Source organism: Xyrauchen texanus, chromosome 27 (assembly GCF_025860055.1).
Source record: "Xyrauchen texanus isolate HMW12.3.18 chromosome 27, RBS_HiC_50CHRs, whole genome shotgun sequence".
NCBI lineage: Eukaryota > Metazoa > Chordata > Actinopteri > Cypriniformes > Catostomidae > Xyrauchen > Xyrauchen texanus.
In genome coordinates this window covers 7,800,263-7,818,802 of record NC_068302.1, presented here as the reverse complement: position 1 = coordinate 7,818,802, position 18,540 = coordinate 7,800,263, and the positions used below count along the sequence as shown (strand labels likewise).

The 18,540-nt window shown below is 39.7% G+C and overlaps 1 protein-coding gene across 1 annotated transcript in view; it reads right to left on the bottom strand.

The window, feature by feature from the left end:
• The window catches only part of LOC127620709 (glutamine--fructose-6-phosphate aminotransferase [isomerizing] 1), a 30,472-nt gene extending 18,978 nt beyond the window's left edge, over positions 1-11,494 (bottom strand). Inside the window, exons 1-10 of the mRNA XM_052093905.1 lie at positions 11,441-11,494; positions 5,992-6,099; positions 5,791-5,898; positions 5,464-5,589; positions 3,725-3,783; positions 3,503-3,637; positions 3,367-3,428; positions 1,286-1,365; positions 1,029-1,137; positions 542-705 (exon numbers count right to left, since the gene is read on the bottom strand). Of these exons, the coding sequence (XP_051949865.1) occupies positions 542-705; positions 1,029-1,137; positions 1,286-1,365; positions 3,367-3,428; positions 3,503-3,637; positions 3,725-3,783; positions 5,464-5,589; positions 5,791-5,898; positions 5,992-6,099; positions 11,441-11,447 (958 nt within the window). The 5' untranslated portion in view covers positions 11,448-11,494. The remainder of the gene's footprint in view (positions 1-541; positions 706-1,028; positions 1,138-1,285; positions 1,366-3,366; positions 3,429-3,502; positions 3,638-3,724; positions 3,784-5,463; positions 5,590-5,790; positions 5,899-5,991; positions 6,100-11,440) is intronic.
• Positions 11,495-18,540: the final 7,046 nt, after the last annotated feature.

Genomic DNA, 18,540 nt, shown 5'->3' with positions numbered 1-18,540 from the left:
ATCAATATTTTTACCCAGCCCTAAAAATTATGGTAAAAATAAAAGAGGGTAGCACTTAACATTAAGAGTGTATTTGTTAACATGAACCTACAACGAACAATCTTTTCAAGTACTTATTAATCTTGGTTAATGTTCATTTTAACATTCAAACATTCTGAATAATATGCAAATTAATCATATGAACTACTTTAATGGTGTTTTTATGGTTCTTTTATGTCATTTTTGGAGCTTGACAGTAACAAACATGACTAACACACAGTAACGGATTTTGATCGGGCTCGTCCGACCGATACACAATCAGTCTAAAAGCTTCAGTATCGGAGCCGATACCAATCCAGGTATCAGATTGGTGCAACCCTAATTAAGACATACTGGTTTGAACATTTAGTAAATCAGGGCCTAAGAATCACATAAAAAGTTTACTGTGGTTGGTCACTTTACTTTGTGTCAGTTAGATAGCCCTTTCATAAATTGGCCATGATAAGCTGCAATATGGAGTAGACTTTATTTAATAAAAAGACGAATGTGTATCAGTTCTTACCCTTCATGATCTGCTGCAGTTCCATCTGTAGGGTCTGGATGGCACGGGCCGGGTGGTCTCCTGCTGTGCGCTTGATCCGATGGATGGAGAGACGGCCGTCGCTAACTGCGGCAACATCATCATCCTCGAGGAAGATAACCCGATTGGTGTGCTCGATTACAGCACTGCCATGACATTAAAATCACAGTCATTTAAAAAGGCATTTATACAGGTATTCTGTTGAACTCTACTCAATTCTTTTTAGATTTTACACCATGTGTTACAATAATACCACATTAAACAAACAATATAGGTGGCCATATAGGTATCAACCAATGTGGGAAGGTTTTTTTTTTATAGTGCCTGAATACATGTGTGGTTCATATTACTAAACACTGGCTGATCACAGAACAGAAACGGTACTGGCATCAGGTAACGGGTTAAGAAAATGTGAAAAAGACCAGGGAAAGATAATAAGCGGATGAGCAGGTATAGAAAAAGAACTGACCTGGCATCTGAGGCAAAGTAGTACTCCACAGCTTTTTCATCCACAGGAAATAGACACGTATCCTGGTCCATCCTGGGCAGAGTATTACAGCTCTTTTTGTCTTTAACAGCTATATTTAAAGATACAAAAGAAACACTTATTTGCAGACATTGCCAGAAAATTGAGGAGAGAGGGGGGGAATGGAATTGGGACACGTTGCAGGTCAGACTCAAACCAGCCACAGCTCAGAGTATATGTATGCATGTGTGTGAACTCACAGGAGCGATACAGGATGGGGATGTGATCTGTGGACAGCTTGTGATCACTTCTAACGCCTATCAGTAATGGACCTCCCCTCCTGGATTGATACAAGGAAAAATGGAAGAACAATAACAATGTTAAAACAAAGCTTATATTCACAAAATTCAGCAAATACTGTAAGCACTCTAGGTTGAGCTACAGACCTCATTCGATCATAGAAGCACTATACAGCGACAAGAAAAAGTATGTGAACCCATTGGAATTAGTTTTTTGCATTAAATGGTCAAAATGTGATCTTATCTTCATCAAAGTCACTAGTACAGACAAACACAATGTGCTTAAGGTAACAACATACAAACAATTATAATCTTTCATGTCTTTACTGAAACACATTCAATGTTCACAGTTCCGTGAAAAAGTAAGTGAACCCTTGGATTTAATAACTGGTCGATTCTCCTTTAGCAGCAATAACCTCAACCAAGTGTTTCCGGTAGCTGCGGATTAGACCTGCACATTATTCAGAAGGAATTTTGGCACATTCTTCCTTACATTACTGCTGGATGTCTGGTGTGAATGGCGCTCTTGAGGTCATTCCTCAGCATCTCTATTGTGCTCTGATTGGGCCACTCCAAAAGGTCAATTTACCTTGATGTTTATAGCCATTGTGCTACTGTATCACCCAAGTTCTACCGAGCTTCAGCTGGCACACAGCCACCCAGACATTATTCTGTAGCATATTTGATAAACTTGGGAATCAATTTTTCCTCTCGATGATAAGCGGCCCATGCCTGAAACCGCAAAGCAGCCCTAAATCATGATGCTCCTTTCACTGTACTTCACCGTTGGGATGATGTTATCATGTTGGTATGTGGTGCCCATTTTACACCATATGCAATGCTGCGTGTTCTTCCCAAACACTTCAAACTTCGTTTCATTGGTCCACAAAAAATTTTTCCAGTAGCATTTTGGAGCCAACGTGGTCTTTAGTAAACTTCAGGCACACGGCATTGTTTTTGTTGGAAAGAAGTGGCTTCTTTTGTGGTGTCCTGCCATAGACACCATGCCCGTTTATTGTTTTCAGTATAGTAGACTCATCAACAAATATGTTAACCAGTTCCAATGATTCCTTCATGTCTTCAGCTGTCACTTTAGGGTTCTTTTTTCCCTAACGGAGCATTCTGTGGTGTGCCCTTTGAGTAATCTTGGCTGGACGGCCACTTCTAAGGAGAGTAGACACAGTACTAAATCATCTCCATTTATAGACAATTATAAACCCTTTCCAGCTTTATGCAAAGCAGCAATTCTTAATCGTAGGTTTCGGAAATCTATTTTTTGCAATGGCTGGTCCACGTCAGCAGATGCTTCTTATAAATAGCACACTCAAAATGTTTGAGCGCTTTTTAGTAGCTCTAACCCACACCTCCAATCTAGTGTCATTAATTGAATGCCAATTTTGCCAACTCCTGACTCTAATTAGCTTTTGTTTAAATCATTAGCCTAGGGGTTCGCATCCTTCTTCCATGATGTATTCAATATGTACAAGAACAGAACAATAATGTGTGTTATTAGTTAAAACAGATTGTGTTTGTTCATTTTTGTAACTTAGATGAAGATCAAACCAGATTTTAAGACAAATTTATACATAAATGCAAGTACTTCCAAAGCGATCACATACATTTTTCTTGCCACTGCATTTCATTTTTGATTGGCATGATTATAACCGAAACACTTTTTTTGAAGATTATTTGAAATAATGATTCCAATAGTGAAATATGATACTAAATGATGATAATTGTACATTAGGTGATACCAGAATACATGACAGGCATTTACTAAATAAACATTAGCTAATAAAAAGGCATATTTTTTTTAAAACAATTGAATGAATAGGCAGTGAAGTACCAGTAAAAGCAAACCTAACAGCCAGTTGTAAACAGAATTCACAAAGTAAAATTAATCCAACAATTAACAGTCTATCCCTCATATTCCACTTTCTTTTCTGTCAAAAATACAAATTTTGAACGAAGTCCATATTGTGAATATTCTGAGCTATATGGTGCACGAAAAGGTGTTGTTGATTACATCAGGTTGAAATTACCTGGAGACAACAGCCTCTCCTGGGTAGTGAATGCTTTTGAAGACCAGAGCAAAAGCTCCTTCCTAACACAGAGAAGACCGTTATTACCATAACGTTCTCATTATTCATGATTCTTATCCCTGGGAAAGGTGTTTACCAGTTGCGGAGTGACTTGCTCCACAAGGGTTGCAAAGGAGATGTCATCGCTCTCACGGTTATCATACATGTACTTCACCAGCTTGGCGATGGTCTCGGTGTCGGTCTCAGACTCGAACTCATAACCTTTACTCTCCTGTACACATATGGTCAGAAATTGTCAAAATACAGAATAAATACATTTTGAATGATGCATGGATGGAAGTCAAAATGTTTTACTTGCCAGAAACTTCTTCAGGTCTTTGTAGTTGGTAATGATTCCATTATGAATAACAATGAATTCTGAAAAAACAATAAAATAAAATATACAATTAGAAAATTTTGAATCAATTGATTTGTACTTGACACAGGCACAACACACAAAAAGCAAAAAAACAACAACAAAAAACAGCAAGTTACAACAGTTATTGGCAGGCATATTTACATAAACATACAAATGATGACGGAAGTAACATTTCTGGACGAATTATTCCTTTAAGAGCATGGATGCACAAATCGGATTCTTTCGAGTGTCTTTCATATACGGTCTTCATCCTAGCGTTTTTCCTGCGTCGATTCAGGTTTCACATTCTTGCACGCCGCTCTCTGCTTGATCTGATCAAAGGCATCATTTGATGCTATGTTGACTTGTCACATATCTTCCATCAAATTATCAAGCAATCATTTCTACATTGTCCACAATGCCGGTGGTTTTCTGGACTGAGTCGTAGGGCCTTTTTTACCACCGTTTGGTTGACATTTGCGAATCTTCTCTGTGATTGGAGCTCTGCCCATGGTCTTGCGTAGGTTCTCGTTTGCGATGTGGTTGATCTTAGTTATTCGGAGCATCCAATGGAGCATCTTCATTTCCATGACATGGAGCATTTGTTTTTTGTGGCTGGCCAGCACTCAATTCCAGCACTACTGGTTGTACCTTGCAGTCACAGAGGAATCCGGTGACCTGTCGCCATTTAACCATGCAGCATTGAGTCGCACTCAGGCATACAAAAGGGTGTCGCCATCATACCTGTCAAGTGAGCCAAGGTATTTTAATTAGTCAACTTTATTAAGGTCTTCCCTATCAATGCGGATGGTGCCATTTATATGCGGTCCCCATTCTAGGCATTTCGTCTTTTTGATGAGCCACAAACCATTTTCATCTAACCATGTTTTCCACTGCTGCACTTGGTTTTCGAGGTCTTGGCGTGTTTAGCAAGCATTACCTCATTAGCATAGAGTATTGTCCAGGAGTTCGATGCTTGGATGTTTTTGGTCTCTGTATCCATGTATAGATTGAACAGCAGAGGCAATAGGGCCGATCCGTGGTGAACACCAACACGGATAGCAAATGTTGCCGAGATCACAGCAGGGCAGCAAACAGAGCTTGTGACATCGCAGTACAAGAGTTGTGTCTAATGCACGTATGGTTCGGGAACACCGTGGGATCAAAGTGCATGTCAAATTAACTAATGTTGCAGACATCCGGTACCCGCTCCAATATCTTCATCGTATGATGTGGTAATTGGTGCACTCTCTAAAGTCTCCCTTGCCCTTCCATACTGGCACCATAATGCTGGTTGTCCAGACTCGGGGCACTTCATTATCTGCAATGACGTGGTTAAACAGCACCTTAAGTAGCTCAGCGTCTCACTGTCCAAGCATCTTCTGAACTTCAGCTGGATTGACATCGGGGCCCCATCACTTTGCCATTCTTTACATTAAAAAGGGCTAATGCGACTTCAGTAATGGGCTACATGCTTGGTATTGTTAGATGCAGGAATTCCTTGTTGCGGGTCTTGGTGAAGTAGTCGTTCCAGCATCGTTTATATACAGCAAGTACATATATATATATATATATACTCGTTGACACAATTATGTGTTTAATCTTGATTACATATTTTTATCGATTGACAGCCCTAATTCTTTCAAAGATAGAGAAATATTTAAAATATATGTTTTGACAAGCAGGGTGTTGTTGCAAACCGTTGTTCTTGTCTGATCTTTGAGGGTGGCTATTGACAGGGCTGGGGACACCATGAGTGGCCCATCGAGTGTGAGCAATGCCCAGGTGCACATCAAATTCCACATCAAGATCAATATCCTGCTGCCCTGTAGACACACACAGAGTGCAAGTGATACTTTACAAGATGTACAACCTTCAGAAATCAAATGGTAAATCCATAATATTGCCAAGATTAAAATAAGGCCAGAAACATTTACATTTCAATCTCATTGTACATATTGTACTTAAAAGAAAAGGGTGTAATTCCTGCGCCACTGGCGGAAAATGTAAAATTACAATTCACTTACTATTGATTTCGTCATCAAGGGCTTTCACCTTTCCTGATTGTTTGATCAAGTGGATGCTTTTAGAGTTAATCTCCCATTCCTTACTGTTTCCCCCATCAATGCCCACACCTGCAGGCCAGAGAGAAAAAAAAAGGAAGCTATTTTCAAGATCAGCAAGTCCTGTTGTGTGCATGTTTTGCTATTTGTTGGTTTGTTTCTGACCTGCAGAGTCATAGCCACGGTACTCCAGGCGCCGCAGACCTTTGATGAGGACCTCAAGGATCTCGCGGCGAGTGCGAGGCACATGATAATTCAAATATGCAAAAATGCCTGCAGACAAACAGAGTGTGTGTTTATAATCATGGCAGACAGTGCAGTGAAAAGAAAACTTGCCTTCTTTGTGTATGTAAAGGATAACATTAAAGGTGCACTCAGTAACTTTTGTCTCTGTGTTACCTTGGACTTACACTGACACCTAGCGGCTTGGATGCAGTATCTTTAAATAAATCAGTAGTTTTTAGTTTCAGATGCCGTTGTAGAAATTTAGTATTTACAGTCAGCCAGGATTACATTAATCAATGAGTGAAAGTGTCAAATAACAGTACGGTTACTGAGATTAAGTGAGTTGTATTCAGCTGGTCATGTGATTGTTTCATGGCAGCCGCCAGGTCCGGAACCTGTACAATAAAACAGCTTTTATAAGGTTAGTGATATGACTGGAGTCTTACATTTTAATGTGAGTGGTCAGGATTTCCTACATATATTGCCAAATTAAAATTCACATCTATAGGAGTTAAACTTTTTTTTAAAAAGTGCCATTTTTGGCATGACTATTTATGATTTGGGACCAACTTATCTTGCATGGTAATCAAGAACAGATAGTATGTGATTTGGAATGCAGCCATATCTTCTAATGAATTAGCATGACAGTAAAGTTTGTTTGCTTAAGGTGCACTCAGTCATTTTTTCCTCATTAAAAAAAGTTTATTCCATGATTAATTGAATTCATGAGTGAAACTGTCAAACAACAGGGCGGGTATTATGATTAAGCGTCATGGTCTGGTCATGTGATTCTAACATGGCAGTGCCCATGTGCGGACCCTCTCCATATGACTGGAGTCTTCATTTTAATGTGAGTGGTTGTGATTTAATACATATATTTAAAAACTACAGTTCATTTCATTAGGATTAAATCTTTTTTTAATAAGAAAACTTTTTTTATTGAGTGCACTGGAAGCTAGTCTATGAGCTTTGAAATAAATGTAATAAACCCAGGCTGTATTTCCCAAAAAGCATTGCAAGCTGATCTTAGAGAACATTGGTTTCAATGGTTCCAATAGTCAATGGTTTCTATGCTCTATTACGATGCTTTTGGGAAACACTGCCCTGCTTAGTGGGAAATATAAACAACCTGAAAACTTCACTATTCAATTGAAAACTGTAGTGTAGCTGTTGGCATCTACCTTGAGTCGGTGTTTGTAGCCTGTTAGCTTCTTTAACGTCGCTTTTCTATCTTTTTTCAGCTTTTAATCTTTAAAATCTGCCATTTTTCAGCGCACATCAACCATTACCACCCCCCACCTCATTATTCTCTTATCGCAATTCAACTATGTGCATTTTTCAGCATGCATCTGCTTCCTATTTTTAATCGTGATTAAACTGCGCATTTTACAGTGTGCACCAATTTTCTCCTCTGTGTTACATGGATTATTGCATCTCAAAGCACAGCTTATCAAGAACAACCAAACAAACAATTGCATGAGGGATTCACGTCGATCTCAAACCCTTTAACTATACAGAAGTACCGGTAATATTGCCATTATATTCATGATGTTAGCCAGATGGGAACTGGCTCCCACAGTGAGTCTGGTTTCGCCCAAGGTTATTTTTCTCCATTAACCAACATCTTATGCAGTTTTGTGTTCCTTGCCAGTTGCCTTCGGCTTGCTCACTGGGTGTCTAAATACAATTATTATTTATTACTTAATTTTATACACACTTCATAATCGTATTTAATCAAACTACACAATGATGACTAACACTTTATAGATATTAATGTTTAATTTTCTGTTAATGCCTGATCTTCTGTAAAGCTGCTTTGAAATGATGCGTGTTGTGAAAGGCGCTATACAAATAAAAATGACTTGACATGATTAGTGTCTCTAAAAACAGCAAACACTCTGTAAGGGATCCAAAAGGCTCACCCTGACGAGGTGACAGCCAGATAAGCGGACAACAAATGAAAATCAAGTAGTAGTCTGTTAGAGCAGAGATAACCGGTCTGACTTCTTTAAATAGCTATTGAAGGAGGAAGGAGGGCAGTCAGAGGCGAGGCAAATATTACACTGAATTGCAAGTCAATAAATGGCTTCTAGTTAAGTTTTACAAACATTAAGAAAGAAGCAAGTCTCCCTATACAGTACCTATACAAACGAGAAAATCGAAGTAGTCAGTCTTAAGAAATACCAAGATGCTTAGCAGGGCTCGACATTAATGCTTGTCCGCATGATTCACATTCAAAATGAGGGGAATTCCCAGCAGCAAGGTCCTCTCAAGATTTTTTCTGTTAACATTTTCAATGCATAAAGGTTCCTTTTGTTAACATGAACTAACACCACTTTTATATATTAATTTTGGTTAATGTTAATTCCAGCATACAGTATATTAATAAATTTTCATTCATTAAAATAAAAAGTTGTATATGTTAACATGTATTATATATGTTACATATATGTGTTCTTATTCCCTATTAGGTGTAAAATATGACGATGGAGGCTTTTTGTTTTGGTCTCCGGGCAAGTAACCTTTTTACTCGAACAACTGAAGGACTTGTCCGAAAGACAAGCATATGACAATGATCAATGTCGAGCCCTGCTTAGGATGCCATTAAAGGAATATTTCGGGTTCAATACAAGTTTAGCTTAATCAACAGCATTTGTGGTGTAATGTTGATTACCACAAATTGATTTCACTTCCTCCCTCTTTTTCTTAAATAAAAAAAAAAAAAAAAAGCAAAAATCTGGGTTACAATGAGACACTTACAATGGAAGTGAATGGGGCCAATCTATAAACATTAAAATTAGGGCTGGGCAATAAAACGATATCGATATATATCACGATAAAGAAAATTCATGATAAGCTTTTGAGGAATTTTCGATATTTACTTTGTGTCGCTAAAACACAAGCAGTTCAGCTTTCTCAGGCAGCGTTTCAACTGGGGCGGACGAAATCCGCTCAAAGGCACTCACAGCGCTAGGGGAGGGCTTGCTCCGCACCACTGCCAACCCTACGATCCACCTTGCGAGCTTGACGCTCGGCTTTCATAGGAATGAATTGAAAACGCTCTCAGCTTCGCTCACAACGCACCAGTGGTGACGTAGGGTCAGATTGGATGAACTTGCTAATGCTAGCTGCCTTGCTAACAATGAAGTTACGTCGGACACCGGATTGATTCCATCCGCACCGCAAGACTTCATAACAACGGTTGCACCCGCTCATCGTCCCTACTGAAGAGCGCGACAGAACAACAGTGATGTGGACAACAGCTCTGATCTTTCTGCGCTGTAATCTTGAATAGTGTTCTCTAGCACCAAACATGCATAATTTCTGCCCTGTCCCGCTCCGCACGTGTTGCCTCTTTTCCCTGGGGGAAACGCTGAGTTTCAGTTCATTTTAGTGACGCGCTCCAGACAGAATTCAGATGGCAGAAAGCACATCTTGTATGATTTCTGTATTTTACAAAACCCAGAACGTTTTGCTGTTATTGTGAGTGCACACAAATAAACGTTAATCCTTTCTGAATGATGTCTTACAAGATCTGCATGATCTGCAAGACCAAAAATTACTTCTTTCTGCTGTTATCAGGGAAAAAGTCAGGTGATCGCACCGGCGCCTCCGGTGACCCCGTTACGTTATCAACAACTTAATGCAGATGTCGGGCACACGTTTAATTGAGAATTGATGCCAAGGGCCACATTTAAATATAAATAAAATACAAAAATGAATTGCAAAAAGGGCACTTATCTAGTGAAAGAGGACGGGTGCTTGAGCACCACTTGGGGTCTATCTGTGCACGTGACTGCCTGCCTGAGTTTCATCGACAGTCGGAGGTGGCACGAAATTTTATGGAGGAGGCCATCTCTCATAATTCTCTATGCAGGAAAAACCCTGGTTGAAATTTTTTTCAAAAAATCGGTAGATAAGTCGATTATCAAAATAATCGTTAGTTGCAGCCCAAGTGGGTATGTGGGTTAGGTAGTCAAACAAGGCTGTTCTTTATAAAGACTGATGGTTACTAGAATAAATAAAAGATGGATTGTGGGTCAATACATTTTCAAACCAAACAAAAATCCCAAAAGGATGTTCTCTAAACATAAAGCGGAATAAACTTACAGTTTATTAACAGTTATTTATTCAAACGGTTATAACAGTGTGTTTAAACACTCCTGACTTATATTCTTCGCTTACCCAAAGAATACTAGCTTCATATTGTATTTACAAGCAATCTATTCTATAGTTTGATTTTTCCTTTAGAAGTATAATGTTTTTAATCTTTTTAGACTACACAATTAACCATCAATACTGTATGTAAACTAGTCTACAGTACATGTACATGACCTTAAGAATACATCTACGTAAATGTGAGCAGGAAATGATGATATGCACCCTGTGAGAACAAATCTGATACAATATTTAGTCTAAAAATCACTTTGTGGAGGCCAAAAAGAACATCCACTACTTTTCATCAAGGTTGTGATACTAACCTTTGAATATCTTGTTTTAAGGTTAGGTCATATGAAGACAGATTTAGCTTATCAGACAAAAGCCTATGGGAAAAGACCTTGCAGCACATCTTGTTCCCCCCCCCCCAGCTCTACCACACTCTCTGCTTTCTTCTAACCTCTTCCTATGACAATTAACATTTGAGACTCTCCACTTAAGCATTTTTAAATTTCTCTGTAACTTAACCTGATAAGTTGTGTTGCTCTTCTTTGTTATACTTAGAATGTAACTTAACCTGATAAGTTGTGTTGCTCTTCTTTGTTATACTAAATAGAAAAAAAAATCTGCTTTTACTTTCAAACACACCAAACTGGAAAAGAGGTGTGAGGGGTAAACAGTGACCTGTTTTTCAGGAAAGAGGGGCATCATCATCTTGAAATGTTGTAATGGAGTCTATGATGAGATGCTAAATGAATGAACAGCATGATAACCAATGTTTAACTCCTATAACAAGATTACAAAATGTTCTTTAACAGCATAAATAAATCGCCTTATGGCAGATGTAGGGTGATGGACAATCTAGATGATTTAAATACAAATAAATGTAACAAACACGTATCAAATTTCAGACTCGGATAATACGTACAATTTACACTGAACTGATATTGAAAAGAAATTACAGACATAGCTACCAATAAAGCATTTCGGGACAGCATAAACGCGTTCAAACAATGCCCAAAAATGCTATCTAGGTAGGCAGCTTACTAGCTTTTGAAACACAGCCACAGTCCAATGCTACATCCTAGTGAATTTTCCCCTCAAGGCGATTTCTATATCCCTATTTCAGTCCAAACGCCTTTGTTTTGAGTCTCATATAATTAAAACAATTGTCACTCATATTAATAGTGTTCATATAAAACAAAACCACTGTTTTCATTGTCAAACTCACCACACATGTCTCCGGTTCTGATGCCAACTACGTGCTGTTTAGTTCCTGGTTCTGATCGCTGTCACACAAAACCCGCCCACAAAGGGTTGTATTGGGGAGAACGCAGGCTGCGCCTTTGTTAGATGCACGCTGATTGGCTAATTTCGCTGTCAGTTCTTTCGCTACCTGCCAACTGAGCAACGCTACGAAGTCAGTTTAGACGTGGCAGCAGGATGCGAGTCCGCCATTGAGCGGCCAGCTATGTCTCTTTGTGTAGTTTTGTAAAACGTAAATCAATACAAGCTTTCAACATGTGCATGAAATTCAAACTTTAAATCACTGAATAAATTAATAAGTGCTTAGGTCATTTGGCTCTGTAAAAAACTAAATTATAACAATTTAGAAATCTTATTCATTAATTATGCTAATTGTTCACTATCAAGTGACCATTTCTACTAAGAATTCATCAAATGTGCGTAGGTCCTTTGGCTAGTTGATGTAAAATTGTGCTGTCTTAAAATTAGTACAGAAGATGGGGGAAGCTGCCCTCAGGGGTAAAATGACCTCCGACTTAGCTTTTTTTCTTGACCATAAATGTCTCTAAATTTCATCTCCTCTTTATCTTACATTTCATCTGAATATCAACATTTGTGAGATTTATTACATCTGAATGTTGTAGTTGCTAAACTTTTCAATTAAGACAAGGATGTTTTAAGGAGACTTAAATTGGATCAATGCTAAAGGTTAATCTCAGTCTTATGGGCCAGAGAAACTAGCACCAAGCCATCTTGAAAACGTTGTCTCGGAACTTTCATTCTAGCAGTTCTATGTAGCTATCGTGATGTTGATGTCAAAGTGTAATTAGCTAGCGAAGTAGATACAGTTTGTAGAGTTGTCATAAGCTATCATAAGCATTTTAAAATGTCCAGGGAATATCATAACAACTGGAAGCAGAGTGGGAAGATTTTAAAACCAGGGTATTTTTTATTCATAAATACACAAGATCATGCTGTGGATGTACTGATATGCCTCTGTGCTCATGAAAGTCCAAGAGATAACAGTCTGGGTAGCTCAGCAAAGAAGATGACTACCACACCTGGAGTCGCAAGTTCAAATCCAGGGTGTGCTGAGTGACTCCAGTCATGCTTTCTAAACAACTAATTTGCCCGGTTGCTAGGGTGGGTAGAGTCACGTTGGGTTAACCTCCTTGTGGTCACTATAATGTGTTTCTCGCTCTCGGTGGGGCACGTGGTAAGTTGTGCATGGATGCTGCGGAGAATAGCGTGAAGCCTCCACAAACGCTAGGTCTCTGCAGTAACACGCTCAACAAGCCACGTGATAAGATGTGTTGATTGACTGTCTCGGATGTGGAGGCAACTGAGATTCATCCTCTCGGATTGAGGCGAGTCACTATGCCACCACGAGGACTTAGAGCGCATTGGGAATTGGGCATTCTAAATTGTGGAGATAAGGGGAGAAAATAATAATAAAAAAAATCAAATATATATATAAGACACCTCTGGACATCTCATGTCATTCACCCATGGCATTATAGTTAAGGTAAGCAGATTTTTTAAGCATTAAACTGGGATGGGTAAAGGGGTGAATCTTATAAACATACCCAGCCAACATGTCTAAGTGGGCCCCACATGGGATTTAAATGGACATCATCTGGGCATGGGGTAAGAGTGGGCACTTTGATGGGCTGAATGTGGGCCCCCGATTGGTTAAGGTTGTGGGCCCCAGTTTGGCTGCACAATGTTGTTTTTTTGAGGGTCCTCTTTGGGACCCATTTGTGCTATAGCTTAAATAAAAAAATATTTAATTGCTGTTTATTTAATTAAATAGGTAACAACTATGATTGCATAAAATAAAAAATATTGATTAAATTGTTTAATTTTCAGTTAATTGGTTATGGTAAAAAGAATATGACATAAATTCTGTGCTTTTTTTAAATGTTTTGTGTGTACTCTGTGTGTGCGTGTATACAGTACATATACTGTGTGTATACGTGTGTTCATGTTTTAATTTATATATATGGCTGTTGTGGACTTCCTCTCCAGAAATTGGGGGTGGGTGGGTACTGGGCAGGCCGGATGGCTCCCTGGCCTGAGTCGGACAGTGGGGAATGTGGTGGTAGGGGTATGGTCGACTTGTGAATGGAGAGCGAGATTAGGAGATGAGGACAGTAAGGCTCATCACCTGGCAATGATTGTCTCTAACAGCTGTTTGTCATTGCAGTGATAGTTGGAGACGGATTTAAGAGCGAGCCAGATGCCAGAAAGGGAGAGAGAGAGAGTTACGCACACACCCCGAGACTGTGCTGTTCCCATGCACATTTGAGATTGCACTGAAAAGCAAGCAAGTTTGTTTTGTTTTTGATAATAAATACCCATTATGTTGGATTTCGGTGACTCCCGCTTCCTCCTTGTACTCCATCATGAACTTGTTACATCATCTCTTTTGGAATTAAACTTTTTTAATAAGGAAAAATTACTGAGTGCCCCTTTAATTCTGCAGGGCGGAATTACCGATGCTGCTGCTTTGTATTGTATTGTATCTGGAGTATTGAAACCGTGTTATTTCCTTGTCTTGCACATATGGTGAATTTGTGCAGGAGCCAGATACTTGTGCAAATAAACATTAGTTAATGGAGAACATACTGATTTGATGATGTTCAGGATTTTGAATGTTGATCTGTATTTAGAACTAAACACAATCAGTTTATGCTATAAGCATGTATGAAGGTTCAGTGATGCTTCTCGCAATCACTTATTATGCACAAACATTTCCATGTATTTTCAGATGTTTGTGTCAGGGCGGTTCTCTCCTGGCAATCCCCTAATGATGAAAAGTAGCATCCTTGTGTTTTCTTTTCTCACCATCTGTCTCCAGCTTAGTGGAACTATGGCATCAGGAACAGGGAGTTGTTGGTGGTTAAGTTGGCTCCCAGCAGGCTTGATGGGCATTGTTCTTTGGGTACATTGACTTTACACTTCCTTCCGTCCAGGTTCCAAAAACCTCAAGCTGGATGACCTTTTGCATCAGTAGACCATGTCTTAAGGCTACATGGTTTGACGGTGAGGTGGTCTCCGACAGGGGACCCCAGATCGTCTCCAACTTTTGGAGGGAGATCTCCCAGCAGATTAGCACCTCTGTCAATCAGTTGCCGTGCTACAATCCCCAGACCAATGGGCAGACTGAGCGGGCTAACCAGGATCTTTTGCAGATGCCTGGCTTCCCACTACCTCGTCTCCTGGTCTCAGCAGTTAACCTGGGGCGAATACACCCACAACACTCTGCCTGTGTCATCAACTGTCCTGGGCACTGAACCTATTCTATTCTTAGTCCTGTAGTGGTGCAGCTTTGGCTTCCAGCACCCCTGCGGAGAGTCCATCCTGTGTTAAATATCTCCCATGTCCAATCTGTCTGTCGAAGTCTGCTTGATAAAATTGCATCACAGTCTAAACATCGGAGTGCTTTCTTTATAGTTCAGTTACACTGCTCTCAAAAACATGAACCAGTAACTTTTAGGTGAGCACATTTTATCACGTCTTATTCAATCATATTTATGCAAATTGCTTTGCTGTTGGGTGTGGTCAAACCTACAGACTTTCTGAGTATTTTCTTTGAAGGTTTGGTTTTCATCATCGATTTATCTTTTGTTTTTCCCATGGTGATTGCTTTTCCCATCAAGATGACCTGATAACAATAATAGCAGGTTTTGCTTTTAGCTTTCCTTGTTGTAGTTGGTTCAGTAGACGGTGGTCACATCCTTATCAGGATATTTAATTCTATGAGATAGTGACAATCCTTGTCTGATTCCCATCTGCCTCGTGACCCCTTACAGAAAGCTCAGAACTCCCACTTAACTTCAAATTTGTCAGATGTATTAGGGAAAAAACAGACCCAAGAAACATGTAACTGTTAACGTCCACAAAAAGTCACATACCTCAATTCAGCGGACATGTTAAGGGAACCGTGAAGTTTGACGGAAATGTAGGGTACGTTTACAAGACAACGATGTACAAAAAAAAATGTGCGCTTTTGAAAAGGTTCGCGTACAGATGACTACGTTGTCAAAACAATCCCCGTTCACACGGATCTGCGAAAACGACTAAAAACGCTGCATGCCAGGCCAGTAGTTGGTGATGTCACTTTGTAAAGAAACACTATGCGCCTGTGCACATAGGCATTCTTCCACAGAGCGGTGAATACAAACAATGAAGATGCCGAAAGCATCGAGCAATTTTGTCTGGACGGACAATGAGGTTGCTTTATTACTACAAGTGACATTGGACTCATGTTGGTCTGTTCGCCTTGGAGGTAAGGACGACATTCTTGAAGTTCATGTCTATAGACTGAACACATAATACGCGTGCGCATGACGTCATCTTTTTCACAAATTCTTGTTTTTGTATGTTTGCACTTTGATACCCATTTTCAAAGGTTTTCAGGCCCCAAAACACCATTGCCGTGTAAACAAACAGCCAAAATACATAAAAAGTTTTCTGTTTTTAGTTGTAAACATTGTCGTGTTATCTGCCCCTAACAGAGGAAATTCGGCCGGGTGTGATGACGGATGGCTGTCCTGCTGTGAGGCCCTTTTATATCTTTATATGTAAATGACTGGCAATTGTGAGTGAAAGGTGTTAGGTGTTTCAAGCTTGCTGTGTTTTCAGTGTACAGAGGAAGGCAAATAACTGAAAGTGTGGCTTATTGTAGACTATGGCTAACTACATTACTACATTTTTATTTTGCATGTACATTTTCAACACATGCACGGTTACCATTGTGCTGACACAATAGTTAATATAAATGGCTAGTGGGTCATTCATAACAACTGACTAATGCATTTGGCAACCATGTTACCTTTACAATAACATGCTGTTAGGTCACTGTGTTCTGTATCTTTTTCCTGAGCAATAACGTGGAAGAGACCAGCTTAACCAGCATGCAATTCCCTTGCTGGTCTAGGCTGGTTATGCTGGTTTGGTGCTGGTCTAGCTGGTGGACCAGGGAAGACATGCTTTTCACCATCAAAAACTAGCTGCCTGACCAGCATGGTCATTCTGATGAAGCTGGTTAAGCTAGTTTAAAAGCCTTTGCAGACACCAGGGCACTAACATCCCATGCTGGCTGACCAGCACCCAAAACACAACATAACTGGTGACCAGCAATGCTTGTTGTTTAAGCTGGGATGGCTTTGAGGTGTTTGTCACAGAAAAGACTTATAAATACACCTACTCTGGCAAATATTTACTGGAGAAATAATTGTAACAACTAGCCCAGTCTCCCATTGTTGACTATTCATGACCCTCACATACACACCTCCACCTCACACCCCACCCACTCCTGCACAAACGTTTGTTGTTCTGATCTCTGGTCAGACTTGAGTCATTTCAAACACATGTACGATGCTACAGACAGAGCATCAGACTGCAACATTCTAAGAAGAATCTTCATTAAAATGATCCACTAACCAGGTAAAACAGATGATTTATACTGTATTAAATACCAATACTGTGTTTAACTTCATTATAATCTCTCACATAATGGATCCTCTTTTCCACAGAATATATTTCCCACACGACCAGACTCAACACATCTTCTGAGATTATAAAAGGAAACATTCTTTTAATATCCATTTTTATGATGGTTTACCTGTTCAGTCTTCTGTAACTAACAATATTTTATTTCTTTAAGCATCCTGCAAGAATTATAATGAGACTATGAGGAAGAAATGTTTCTACTTTCATCCTGGAAAAGGCAGAGCTACTTAATCAAGATTGTGGCAAAGAGAGGGAAGAGTCATTTTAAAATCTACTATACATTTGATGTATTTTTCTTTAATGCTTATGTTGTTAGGAGTTCTTTAAGTGGGTGTTTTCAGTGGTTAAATGACTGTTATTTTTTGTAGTTTCTGGAGATAGGGTCAACAGAGACAGACACAGGAGTGTTGTGTGGACGTGATGTCTGATGGTGTTGTCTATGTGAGGCCAGTGTGGGTTGTAAAACCAGCAGCTTTGAGAAGATATGTTCAAGAGCTACAGAAGAGACTTGATGTTGACTCACACTGGGAAATAATCACTTTCATATGATGACAGTCAGATGCCAGTTCATTTACTGAATTCTAATTGAAGTTTCACAATGTGTTCCAGATGTTTGCACATTTTATTGATATTTTATATTTGGTGGTGGTGTAGTGGGCTAAAGCACTAAACTGGTAAGCAGAAGGTTGCCGGTGTGATCCCTCCAGGTTGCTCCAGGGGCAATTGTCCCTGTAATTAGTGCACTGCCGTCCACCCAAGGGAGCGCCGCTGCCATCCACCGGGGGAGGGAGTAGACCGACCACCCGGACGCAGTGAACGGCCGCCGTCCGCGAGGCGAGTGGGGACTGGACTCCCCGACCGCCTGGAGCGGTAGGGCCGCTGTCAGGGGCGGAGGAGTGTCCCCATGAGTCCCCGAGAACGCGGACATTTTAAGTTTAACCATTAAAATTAAAGCAAATGCATTCAGAGGCCCAATAGCTGTCAAGATTTAGGGATGTACTAAATAAATTGTAACCAATAAAATAAAAGCCAGTGTATACAGTGACCCAATGGTCATCAATACTTAAGGGTAGGTTAAGTTTAAGGGCAGCCAATCCAGTTTGAGAAAAATGAACAAATGGCCATTACACGGAAGGAATCATCAGTCACTATACATCCGAAATGGTATATAATCACATATGTACGGGCCTGTGGAATTTGAGACTCCGGGCCAGTAGATTTCTGAATACGTCCGAAGTTCAGCGGTTTATGTAGGAGTCTACTGGTCCAGATACAGCTCTATTTATGCAGTGTAATATCCTTGTGGACATTTTGTGTTTTGTCATTGATATTAAGCTATGCATAATTACATTTCATTTAAACTGACTGATCTCAGCTCAGGACACTCTGGGCTGTCAGTAAAGGGTTCAAATTTCGACACACAAGTCATGTGACAAAAAACATGGCACTGATCACAGCTGATCTTTGAGAAAAACTATAACAAATCTGGTAAGAAACCGCATTAAGTTTTTACACTGAAACCTGTTCGAGTCAAAAGATCACGGTCTCTAGTTTCATCCAATACGCCAT